The 13,478-nt window shown below is 40.9% G+C and overlaps 1 protein-coding gene across 1 annotated transcript; it reads right to left on the reverse strand.

The window, feature by feature from the left end:
- Positions 1-343: 343 nt before the first annotated feature.
- Positions 344-7,322, reverse strand: LOC311037706 (uncharacterized protein). The gene is made up of 4 exons (XM_084046962.1): positions 7,111-7,322; positions 5,311-5,565; positions 2,493-2,622; positions 344-1,132 (listed from the first exon to the last, which is right to left on the reverse strand). Exons 1-4 carry the CDS (start codon positions 7,273-7,275, stop codon positions 546-548), a joined length of 1,137 nt encoding a protein of 378 aa, XP_083903088.1. The 5' UTR covers positions 7,276-7,322; the 3' UTR covers positions 344-545.
- Between the last annotated feature and the right edge of the window lie 6,156 nt (positions 7,323-13,478).

A 13,478-nucleotide genomic window follows, 5' to 3' on the forward strand; every position in this document is an offset into this window, starting at 1 on the left:
CTGTTTTTAGAATGTCTTCTAAAAACTTGTTTTTTGAAAAAACGTATGTTACCATGTCAGTGGTTCTCAAACTTTTCCATGTCAAGGACCCCCAAAATGTACATGTATTTGGCCAAGGACCCCCATTTTGTTCCAGGGACCCCCCATGAAGCAAAGATTTGAGTTACAAATGTTCGCTTAAAAATAAATATATTTCAAAGATTTGCAAACATTTTCATGATTTCTCAAAAATAGCAGATTTGCAAGCTCGTAGCGCGGCACTCGGTGCCGCGCTATGAGCTTGTATATCTGCTATTTTTGAATTGCCCAAAGTGTAAAATAATGCTTTTTAGCTCAAATCTAAAAATGCCACAGTTCCAGGTCTTAATGGGTTAAGAATGATTTGCCCTCTTTACAAGCAGCAGGTGGAGTAGGATGTGGAGGAGACAGCAGGAGGGTTGGAGTTGGCATGGTGCCATCTCCAGACAAAGCAGGAGGGGGGGGTGTAGGTTGTGGAGGAGACAGTGGGAGGTTTGGTGTTATGTCATCATCATCATTCATCATCATCATTCAAGGCTAGAAATCTCGGATTCCGACAACATAGAAATCTCTGATTCCGACAACGGACTCTGAAAACTGTCCATTTCGCATTCTGACTGACCCTGAAAACTGGCAGTAATCGACTCTTCTATGCTCTCCTGTGCTGTGGCGGGTGTTTCGCTTTTAGCTTTTGTTTTTGGTACGTCTTCTCCACTGAGTGCTGACATGGCGTGTCGTTTGAGGACAGCATTGGCATGTGTGGTGGTGATGCCCATCCTGCTCAAAGACTCAAAGACGGCCTTCTTGGCACCGCCGTACTGCAGCACACTGTTGATATGGTACGCAAAGGCAGAGAGGTGGGTCTCTCTCCCTCGAAGGGCAATGGCGGCGGCGGCGCAGGCATGGTTGGTTTGCATTCCCGACACGGTGCAGATCACAGAGAACATGAACGGCGCCATCTTCTCCAAATCCTCCTGAAGGTTGTGCAAGGAGAATTTCTTCAGTTCTTCTGGGGAGGTCTTCCACAGCATGAAACCCTCACTGCGATGGCAGAGACTCTGGCACTCCTTGTCAATAACGTCTGCCATCACAGGTTTGAGGGCATCCATAAGACCTGAATAGAATAGAATAGAATAGAATAATGTATTGGCAATTTCAAAAATCACAATAATGTCACCATTCAAAAAAAACAACAACGTGGATTATACACAAACAAGAAAGAAAATGACTTGAAGTCATATTCTACCAGGTGCTGTGTGTGTGTGTGTGTGTGTGTGTGTGTGTGTGTGTGTGTGTGTGTGTGTGTGTGTGTGTTTGTTTTCATAGACCTGATTACTTGTTTTTCGGAATGCTTATTTCTCTCGCCAAACCTGGCAACATAATTTGCGACGCGAAACACTAATAATGTTTTTTATATAAGTGGTGGCAACATTTTTAGACACCACACAGGTCTTCCCAACAATAGCGAAGATTGAAGTCAGTGTGAACATGGCCAAATAATAACTTAATAGCCAAACTAGGTCTAATGAAGCACGCTAGCATTTAGGCTAACTGTGTTAGCCTGAGGCTGCAGTACAACTTGCACTGTCTGCTCTGCAACTGTTGCAGTGTGAATGAGGGGAGCGGAGAGCGGAGGGCTGTTACTGTGGGGGGCGGGCCGTCTCCCCATTCGTGTGGCCATTGGCTTCAAGGAGTGAAGGACAGCCAGGACAGCCAATGACGCAAATGTGTCGAAAATATGTCTAATGCAAATCTGTAATATGTCGACCTCTGCTCTGACGATTCTTAGACTCAGGCGCTCTTCGAGCACCTGGTAAAAACGTTGAAGCTTGTTTCCACTTGTAAGAACAACATGCAACAAACTGTACAAACAATCCTAAAACAAAAGAAAATGAAATCCTCATACAGTATATAAAGTTTGGAACAATACAGGACAAAATGTACACGATAGGCCAGTTCACACCAATGCAACTCCTTGCAACATGCAACTACTTGCAAGCATTACCCCAATAAGCACAGAGTGCCACGCTATAAGCTTGTAGATCTGCTATTTTAGAAAAATCGTGAAAATATGTGCAAATCTATATATTTTCTTTTTAAAGCAAACAACAAAAACATCTTTGCTTCTGGGGGATTCTCCAAATGTCTTCTAAATCATAACAGTTTTCTGAAAAACCTATGTTGCTTTAATATCAGTGGTGCTCAAACTTTTTCATGTCAAGGACCACCCAAAATGATATGTATTTGGCCGTGGACCCCCATCTCAAACTATGTTGTTCCAGGGACCCCCCAGAAGCAAATATTTGAGTTAAAATGTTTCGCTTTAAAAATAAATAAATATATATATTCAAAGATTTGCACACATTTACCCGATTTTTCAAAAATAGCAGATATACAGGCTCATAGCGCGGCTATGAGCTTGTATATGTGTTGTTGAGAGATATTAGTGTTGAGATGATGAAGCCATGCTTTACCTGCATTCTGCACCATCAGTTTGGCTGCTGTGGTGAACTTGCTCTTTGCCAGATTGTTTATGACTCCACTGATGGCAGGGTTACATGTGTACTTCTCTGGGGCGGTCTTACTGGGGTAATTGATGTACACCTAAAAAGGATGAAATAAAAGACAGACTTTTCAATAGGATCATAGTCAGTTATTTTGCAGTAACATAATAGCCTATAATTAGCTGTAGAATACAACTCTCGTTGACGTATTTAATCTACAATCTACGAGAGTTGTAGGGTTCACCCCCCATGAACACAGGGACTTTCAGCACTATACCCCTCAGATACTCCAAACATGTACAAATTGAAAATAAAGGTGCTTACGCCCACGCCCCAAATGTTAACTGTCTTTACGGGGTAGTAGTTTAATGTAATAATCCATATCTTTCAATAAAGAAGTGTTGTAATGCCGTCTGTGGCCGAACGCCATTTTTTCACCCTCGTTTACTTGCCGTTTACATTGAGTGTAATTCTTCCGGGTTTCACCAGATGGGGCGCGTCACTACCGCCCATTGGGAACTTCCGACAGAATCGGCCACAGACGGCATTAAAACACTTCTTTATTGAAAGATATGCATTATTACATTAACTACTACCCCGTAGTGAGAGTTAACATTTGGAGCGTGGGGGTAAGCACCTTTATTTTCAATGTGTACATGTTTGGAGTGTCTACGGGGTATAGTGCAGAAAGTCCCTGTGTCCATGGGGGGTGAACCCTACAACTCTCGTAGATTGAAAACGTCAGAATCATAAATACGTCTAAGAGAGTTGTGTTCTACAGCTAGCCTATAATATGGTATGTCTATAATATTGCTAAGCAAACGTATTATTATTACGCATAGCAGTGGGGGGGGGGGGGGGGGGGGGGCATTTTGTGATGCCACAGATAGAAAGACCCATAGATGTTTCCCGTAGAGATTTCAGAAAATATTTATATAAATTATTTTAAGCCTAGAACTAAGCCATGCAGGATCCTGGTGAATCATGACCATGAAACATGTGATTCTGTGTCAAAAGATATTTGAAAACCACAAAAGAAAGGGTATTAATTCGATATAGTATATAATATAATATAATTAAATATCCAAATATTTCTTGACAGAGAATCAAAAAAAAAATACTCTCATTATTATTATTATTATTCCAATAAAAAGCATTTTAATCCGATCGGCTGCTAGTTTCTATTTATTAAAAAAAAATAATGTATCAGAGTGCAATACACCCCCCAACAGATATGGGCGTAGTTGAAAGCATATGGAGAAAAGTCGGAGAAAATGGCCACCAATCGGATTAAAATGCTTTTTATTGAACAATACAGAAGATACGGGTACTTAGACCCGGGCGCTTTAACTTGTAACATCCGTGGCCGTGGGGTCAGCACTTTATATTTGAAATCTGAACATTTATGTAGATGTACGGGTTGTAAATGTAACATTTTCTAAAAAAAAACAGGAACAAGTAGCGCCATGACTGTGATGACGATATGACAGTCACGTTTCAGGGCTAGATAAGATCAAATCAAATCAAACCAAACTTTATTTATAAAGCACATTTACAACAATCGAAACTGAACCAAAGTGCTGTACATGGTGAGACAAAAGAAACATCAAAACAAGAAAGTATGCAAGTGTAACAACAACAAAGTCACAGATCACATACAACAAGAGATACAGACATGAACTTAGATGTGATTAAAAGCTAAGGAATAAAAGTGTGTTTTAAGAAGGGATTTAAAAGCCTCAATAGAATTGGCACTTCTAATATAGAAGGGCAAGCTGTTCCAGAGCCTAGGAGCAGCAGCAGCAAAGGCCCGGTCACCCGTGCTCCTCAGCCCGGTTATGGGAACCTCTAGGAGCACCTGGTTGGCTGACCTTAGTGCTCTCTCTGGAATATAGGGCTCGAGAAGTTCAGACAGGTATAAAGGGACCAGGCCGTGCAGAGATTTGTAGGTGAATAAAAGAAGTTTAAAATCTATTCTAAAATTTACAGGGAGCCAGTGCAGGGCAGCTAAGACTGGGGTTATGTGCTCTCGCTTTTTTGTGCCAGTAAGGAGGCGAGCAGCCGCGTTTTGCACCAGCTGCAGGCGCCTGAGAGAGGACTGATCGATACCGGAGAAAAGGGAGTTGCAATAATCTAATCTAGAAGATATAAAAGCGTGGATTGCCATCTCCAGCTGTTTAGGTGGAAGATAGGGTTTGACTTTTGCTAACAGGCGTAGTTGGAAAAACTGCTTTTAACAACAGAGCTAATATGTTTATGGAATGTGAAGGTACTGTCAAAGGTGACACCAAGGTTTTTGACGGAGGTAGCTAAACTACAGTCAAACATGTTGGGTTACTGACATGTTTCAGCATGACAGTGTGTTCTGTTAGTTCATTGGTTCTCAAAGTGGGGTCCGGGGACCCCCAGGGGTACTTGAGGGGGTTCCAGGGGGTTCCCAGGTAAATGATGGATGGGAACCAAATGGACCCTTATGGGTCTGTAACTCTGAGAGTGTACAAATGGAACCAAATGGACCCGTTAAATTAACATTGATTTTACAATATGAATTAGGGTCCCAGAGATAGAAAGGCCATTAAATGGGGGTCCGTAGCCCTAACGCATGTCAAACTGGGGGTCCTTGAAATGAAAATGGTTGAGAATCACTGCTAGAGCCGTAAAAATCTTCACTTATGGGGGTCCCTGGCATATCTTTTCAAATGGGTGGTCCGCAGGCTAATAAGTGTCAATTTTACGGGTCCTTGGCATGAAAAGGGTTGAAAACCACTGTGTTAGACTGTTACTTTACCTCTGTCGTGCTGACACGCGTCTCCGGGTTGAGAGTTTTAAGGAATTTCTTTGGACGTGGCGGCGACTCCGTCGGCGCGTCTGTGTCATCGCGGTCCCTCTTATTAGTCTTCTCCTCCTCTCTGCTCCTCTCTCCTCCGTCGTTTGGGGTCTCCTCCTCCTCCTCCGCCTCCACCACCATGTTGTTGTGCTCACGTTTCCACCTGTCCAGAGTGCTTAAGGAGCCCTCCACCCTGGTCAGGGCGTTCAGACATGCCTTCAGTGGTGGTGGAAAAAGTACAAACATTCTTTACTTTAGTAAAGGTACCAATACTGCAATGTAAAAATACTCTGTTACAAGTAAAAGTCCAGAATTCAAAATTTACTTGAGTAAAAGTACTAAAGTATTGGCATCAAAATGTACGTAAGTACCAAAAGTAAAAGTACTAAATATTTGAAAATAGCAGATCAACAAGCTCACAACGCGTTGTGAGCTTGTAGATCGGCTATTTTCAAATAGCCTAGGTATAAAATAGGGTTAAAGTGATTAGGGTATGTTTCATTATATCATGATTTATATCTCAAAAGTAACTAGTAACTAAAGTTTTCAAATAATTGTAGTGGAGTAAAAGTACAATATTTGCCTCTGAGATGTAGTGGAGTTTAGCTGTAGTATACAAGCCTCGTAGACGTATTTATGATTCTGACGTTTTCAATCTACGAGAGTTGTAGGGTTCACCCCCCATGGACACAGGGACTTTCTGCACTATACCCTTCAGATACTCCAAACATGTACAAATTGAAAATAAAGGTGCTTACCCCCAAGCGCCAAATGTTAACTGTCTCTACGCGGCAGTAGTTTAATGTAATAATCCATATCCTTCAATAAAGACGTGTTTTAATGCCGTCTGTGGCCGAACGCCATTTTTTCACCCTCGTTTACTTCCCGTTTACATTGAGTGTAATTCCGTGTTTCACCAGATGCGCCCCCTCACTACCCGTTACTACCGCCCATTGGGAACTTCCGACAGAATCGGCCACAGACGGCATTAAAACACTTCTTTATTGAAATATATGGATTACTACATTAAACTACTACCCCGTAGAGACAGTTAACATTTGGGGCTTGGGGGGTAAGCACCTTTATTTTCAATGTGTACATGTTTGGAGTATCTACGGGGCATAGTGCTGAAAGTCCCTGTTTCCATGTGGGTGAACCCTACAACTCTCGCAGATTGAAAATGTCAGAATCATAAATACGTATACGAGGCTATAGGCTACTACAGCTAACTTCCATTGGTTCTCAAAGTGGGGTCCGGGGAACCCCAGGGGTACTTGAGGGGGTTCCAGGGGGTCCCCAGCTAAATGATGGATAGGAACCAAATGGACCCTTACGGGTCTGTAACTCTGAGAGCTCAGAGTTAAATTAACATTGATTTTACAATATGAATTGGGGTCCCAGAGATAGAAATGCCATTAAATGGGGGTCTGTAGCCCTAATGCATGTCAAACTGGGGGTCCTTGCAATTAAAATGGTTGAGAATCACTGCTAGAGCGTAACAAATCGGGAGCCTTTGCAAACTTTGATGAAGTGTGAATTTAAAGTAGTTTTAAATCTATGCGTGTGCCTGCGCGTCCCCCTGGCCAAATAAGTGGTTGCTCGGCGTGCAACCCCGTCCACTGAGCATTGCACCCCTGGGTCCCTGGCTTATCTTTCCAAATGGGGGTGCGCGGGCTGATAAGTGTCAATTTGGGGGTCCTTGACATGAAAAAGTTTGAGAACCTGAAACCACCTGAAACCTTGAAACCACTGGTATCATACCTTACAGATCCTAGAGGAGTAGAGTCCTGGTCTGCAGGGCAGAAAGACCCCTATGTCTCTGAACCTCTCACTGATGAGCTTCTCTCTGTTCCTGCTCAGCAGACTGTTGAACAACAGCCTGCTGTTCGACACGGTGCCGTTAAACAGCATGCTATGTTTACACATACGGCACGTCTTCCCTATCTCCACTTCTTTATTATTAGTATCGCTGTTTTCCATTGTGAAATGAATGAATGTGTAGTTTTCGTTTTTTTTTGTAGTCCTTATTCTCTCTCCGCTCATAAATCCCTCCATACAGTTATTTACGCATGCGCACAAATTTGTGTACCCGTACGTGTCGCCTTTACATGACGTCATGTGTAGGCGGATCCGTGGATCTCTGCTTGCGATTGGTTTAGGCCAGTGGCTCTCAACCTGTGGGTCGGGGCCTTATTTGGGTATTTTTTTTGGGGGTCCCCAGATGACAGTGAGGTGACAATTTAAGGGCCTTTAAGACTTTTTTAATACCTCAAAAAAGAAAGAAAGAACCCTAGAATTCCTTTTCGGCTATTTTTGGCAAAGAGGCTATAGGTGTAGAGGGGAAAAAAGAGCAGACTAAGTAAAAAATAAAACTTTAATCTGAAACACAATTTTATACAATATAGAGTAGAGGGTCCCTGCTTCATCTCTCTCTCTGATAGGTGGTCCTTGGCCTGAAAACGTTGAAGACCCCTGCTGTAGGGAGATTCAGCTTGTAGAATAGTGCAAAGTCTGTGATAAGACGAAAATATGATATCTGTGGGCTATCTGTTGTGATATCATATCATATATATATCAATGATAATGACAAATAACATCATAACTATTATTTGTAGTCAGAATGCCACAAGTGATAGTTCCCTCTCTTAGCCACCAGGCGGCAGTAGAAGCCTTTACTATAACTACTACTTTGTATTTTCCTGTCGACAACTAGCCTCTTGCCTGTCCTTTGGTGCCCTCCTGTGGTGGTACCCTGTAATAGGCCGGTGCAGATCACACAGGAGAGAGCTCAGCTCAGTCATTTCTTCATACTTACAGTGGTGTAAAGTAACTAAGTACATTTACTCAAGTACTGTATTTCAGTACAATTATGAGGTATGTTTTACTTTACTTGAGGATTTCCAATTTTCTTTACTTTGACTTCTACTCCACTACATCTCAGAGGCAAATATTGTACTTTTACTCCACTATTATTTGAAAACTTTAGTTGCTAGTTACTTTATACATTTTGATTATTATTACAAAACATACATTAACCACTTCAGCCCTATATACATTTCGGCCATTTGTAAATAGTAGATCTACAAGCTCACAATGCGTCGCGACACATTGTGAGCTTGTAGATCTGCTATTTTCAAAAGATTTCGATACATCTTACATCATACATTTGAAAAATTGTGAAATGGGACATTCTGCATATAATACTAGTGTACTTTTACTTTATTTTTGATGCCAATACTTTTGTACTTTTACTCAAGTACATTTTTGATTCTGGACTTTTACTTGTAAGGGTGCGCTCCCACCGCACTTTTATTTTACCTCTGGGGCAGAATCTGCCAATGCTTTGTCAATGCAAATGCGTGGATTCCTGGTCTTGCGGATTTTTTCCAAGAATCCACGCATTTGCATTGACAAAGCATTGGCATATTCTGCCCCAGAGGTAAAATAAAAGTGTGGTGGGAGCGCGCCCTAACAGAGTATTTCTACATTGTAGTATTGTTTTTGTAATTCAAATGTTTATTTGTTTTTCAATATGGTACAATATGTAACTTCAGTGGTACAAAACAGCATACAGCATAAAACAACAGTACAGCCATTCCAAGAAATAAAAAACAAAATACAAAATAAATGCTGTCTAGCAATCCCAATATCAGAGAAGGTTCATATATGTCCAAAATCTGTCCCATGTGTCCTTCATCTTTCCTTCTCCATTCACTCTACCCAACATATATTCATATGATGTGATCTTAATCATTTCTTCATTCCATTCTTTAAGCTCAGGTGTTCTAGGGGTCTTCCAATTCCGCAGCAGGATTCTGGCAGCTGTAACAAGTCCAACATTTACAATGGTGAATTCGTTGTTATTTATACCAGGAACCGCTGCCCTATCACCTAATAGACAGAGCCGCGGTTGTTATATTAAATATTCTAGAACTTTACACCAGAATGGATATACTAAGCGACAATCCCATATCATATGCATAGCCTATATGTGCCAACCTCTTCATTACATTTCCAACATGTATTGTTATCTGCTATTCCCATTTTAAGTAATCTAGTCGGTGTAAAATAATATCTATGAATTATTTTGTACTGAATAAATTTCCCTCTTGCTTCTCTGATCCCACTTCCTACATTTGCTATAATCCTCTTCCAATGATCATCTTCAATATCAATACCCAAATCCCTCTGCCAAATCACTTTGAGACCGTCACATGTACCACCCAGCAGTTGTTTTGACATTTTATAAAAAACAGATGCAGTATGACAGTCATGTGGCAATTCTAAATATCTAGCAAATGAATTTTCCCCAGCATCAAATGTACCACCGAGACAGTGTCTCATTTGTAAATATTTCCAGAATGTACCATCATTTCCAAGGTCATATTTCTCTTTTAAATTTGCATAAGTTATAAAATCCCCATCCTCAAATAAATCACCAATAGTATTAACCCCTGCAGTCTGCCATTCTTTCCCAATGTATCTTTGTCTTCCCAATACATATTTTAGGATTATTGCAAAGTGAAGAGTATAATTGTTTATAATGTGGCAGTTTATATGCTTTATGAATTTTACCCCATACACTCCTTGAGTGTGAAATTATAGGATTCAGATTGGACTCCTTCCTCACTGACTGTGACAGAACAGCAATTGGGCGGAATGGTGAAGCCAAATTTCTCTCGATAATTACCCAGTCTAATTCTGAATTTAACCCGCTCCAGTGTGTGGACAGTTTAGCTATTTCAAAAGATATATTGTATGTCCTCATATCCGGTAAGCCAAGACCACCTCTATCTCTAGGCATCCACATTTTACTCAGTTTGATTTTGGGCTTCTTTTTTTCCCAAAGAAAATCTCTAATAATTTTGTCATAGTCTTTAAAAATCTTGTCTGGGATATTTAGTGGGATCATTGTTGAAATATAATTAAACTGGGGAGCGACAACCATTTTGATAACATTCACCTTACCCCATAGAGAAAGTTTCAGAGTAGCCTACCCCACTTTTCCAAATTATTTTTTTATCATAGTCAGTAGTGGCTCAAAAAATACGTTGTAGTGTTGTTACTTTTACTTAAGTACAACATTTGAGTACTTTTTCTACCACTGCTTAGGCAGACTTCTCGATGGATGTTTCACAGTTTCCAGGACTTGACATGACTTGACACATATTCAGGTGAAACCCTAATAAATACTGGAATTCATAATACATATTGTAGCCGGAATAATTAAAATGAGGGGAGGGCTCCCCCCACATGACACATAACTGTATATCTTTCACAAACACAGACTATTTAACCAGACTAAATAATCATAATTGAAATGTTCACTTGCTTGTCTTATATCCATGTTAAATTCGATTTATTTATTTTTAATCATTTTTAGCCGTTAAGATCTCCAGTTATAGTTTTATTTAGTTGATTTGTTTCCATTATCTACACCAGGGGTTTTCAACCAGTGGTCCGGGGACCAACAGTGGTCCTTGAGGGGGTTCCAGGGGGTCCCCAGCCAAATTAATAGTTAGGAACCAAACTGACCCCTATATGTCTGTAACTCTGAGAGTTAAATGAACACTGATGATGGTGATACAGTGTAGATTGGGACCCCCAATACATCTAAATTGATTTTTGATTGAATATTTTATTAGGCAAAAAATGTAAAACAACACATTTACATTTAAAATACTTTGTCTAACAGGTCCGTTCATAAAAGTCCTTGCGGACTTGTTTCCAATGAGGGCCTTGGTATTCAATTCATAGACATATATAGTGGCATCACAGTTCGAATATCATTACACAAAGAAAATTAAAAAAAAACAGTAAGAATATATATATATCTATATATCTATATATATATCTATACACATATATATATATATACATACATATATACATACATATAATACTATGTACAACAAAAGAAATACAAAAAAAGGGGGGGGGAGATATGTACAAGAACAGGGGGGGGTCGGCTATCTAATGGGAAAATGGTACTACCTCCTCTTTTGGCCTCCTGAAAGGTGATTTTTTAAGGCTCTTTTAAATGAGCCCAGCGAACTGCATTTTTTGAGGGATGGGGTTAGCCCATTCCAATCCTGGGTGGCAGTGCTGTAGAAGGAGAATTTGCCCATGTTTGTTTTATGGGTGGGTGGTACCAAATTGTTGTTAACGCTCCCTCTGGTATTGTGACTGTGGGTGTCACTAACCTTTTGGAGGTATTTACTCAGATATGCGGGAATAGGGGGCATATCGGGCAAATTTTCGTTTACAATTTTGAAGGCCAGTCCCATTTTTAGTTGTTTAACCCTGTCTTCCACCCTGAGCCAGCCTAGGCTGGCAAAATGGGTGGGAGAAAGGTGGGTCATGGGCCCCAATCCGAGGAGTAGCCGAATCAGTTTGTTTTGGGAGGTTTGAAGCTTAGTCTTCAGTGACACTGAGGTGTTGGAGTACCAGGAGGTGCTAGCGTAGTCAAAATGTGGTTGGATCAGGGCCCCTGAGAGGGTCCTGAGGGCCTGTGGGTTGACAAAAGAGGAAACTCTGCCCATAAATTTGGTTCTCTGGTTTACTATTTTGACCACCTTTGGTTGAGTCCCTGTCATATCTTTTCAAATGAGGTCCCTGGGCTAATATTTGTCAATTTGGGGGTCCTTGACACTACACTACACTCAGATAGGAAGAATTCATAGACTAAGACTAACTAATAGCCTTAGTTATAGGCTATAGTATTAGAACCATCAGAATATGGAACATGGTGATATGATTGGTTTCTAAAACAGTGGGCGTAGCTTTGTGTTCTTGCCGGTGTTCTTGCAACCTCCTTGCATTGAGAAGTGTCCAGACGTTTCGGTATAGGCGGACAGCTCTGATCGTCTGACAACAGCAGACTATACCCAGGTGGATGCTAATTAATCATGAGCTGGGCAAGCAAAGGCAGGTGTGTGTTTACCACTGATGACACCTGGCCCAGGGGTGATGAAATAGTGGCTCAACAGGTGCAATGTTGGCAGATAATACATTTTCAGGTCCAACGAGACAATTGAGTCTAGACCTGACCCTTCAAAACACGCTAACATTAATTAACAAGGACACACACAGGGGTGCCATGTTTACAACTACTGTAGCTAGGTCTATATTTGTACAGTGTCATAACACAGACAGGGATGGGCAGCCATACACCAAAATGGCTGTCCAAATTCCAAAATACCCCGAAATGTAGATATATTAAAATTAACTATGATCATTTATTTTATTTGAGACACAGCCAAACAAGCATGAGGAAATGGAGAGGGGGGCAACACCACAACCACCCCTTTCTACCACTCTGGTGTGCATACACATTGATTACAACACATAACTATTTAACCTTGTGACAAACACAATAAACACAAAAAACAACAAGAAAAAGTGCTCCTCGGAGCACATGCAGGTCTCCGCCAGGTCAGGTAGGTTATCGTGGCCTCCTGGTGGCGCTATAATAGGCCAATGTGAAAAGGGTGCCATTTCTTTTTAGGCCTTTGATGGCAATCGGACACTGCATTCATGATTTGAGGCATTTTGTTCCAAAAATGTGTTTTGCTAAATTAGACCTGGTGGTGGCACTATAACAGGGCAATGTGGAAAGGGTGGCATTTCTTCCTCAATGTAGTGCAAATGTGTGTGCAAAGTTTCACATCAATCGGACGCTGCGTTCATGATTTTCGCCGTTTTGTTCAAAACGGGCCACTCCTGCAAGCTTTAGATGTCAATTTTAGCCAATCAGGAAGGAATATGAAAAATCTAACAGATTCGTCATGTAAATCTAAATGTTCAAGTGGCATTTATTCCTCGGCCTTGTGAGAATATACGTGTACAATTTCACGGAAATTGCACACTGTGTTCATGATATGAGGCATTTTGTCCAAAACGGAGCACTCCTGCAAACTTTGGAAGCCATTCTTAGCGAATCAGGATGAAATATGAAGAATCTGAAAGACCAGCTTCGTTTAATGACTATAGAGATACTGTGTACGGTAATGATGGGAACTGGAACACTATGAAATTGAAGCTGATAAATGGGTACTCTCTCCTGATTGGCTGAAAATTTGGCAACCCACCTGAAAGTGTATTTTCTGTAATACAATGTTATAGGTTAT

The sequence above is a fragment of the Gymnoscopelus microlampas genome, assembly GCF_963454915.1.
Source record: "Gymnoscopelus microlampas genome assembly, chromosome: 21".
Lineage (NCBI taxonomy): Eukaryota > Metazoa > Chordata > Actinopteri > Myctophiformes > Myctophidae > Gymnoscopelus > Gymnoscopelus microlampas.

What these genes read in the sequence shown, in the direction of transcription:
- LOC311037706 (XM_084046962.1), bottom strand. Translation starts at nt 7,275, where the DNA reads ATGTGTAAACATAGCATGCTGTTTAACGGCACCGTGTCGAACAGCAGG. An exon ending in ACTCCTCTAGGATCTGTAAG is followed by an intron (nt 5,566 to 7,110) that starts GTATGATACCAG and finishes CCACCACTGAAG; the next exon opens with GCATGTCTGAACGCCCTGAC. An exon ending in ACTGATGGTGCAGAATGCAG is followed by an intron (nt 1,133 to 2,492) that starts GTAAAGCATGGC and finishes TATTCTATTCAG; the next exon opens with GTCTTATGGATGCCCTCAAA.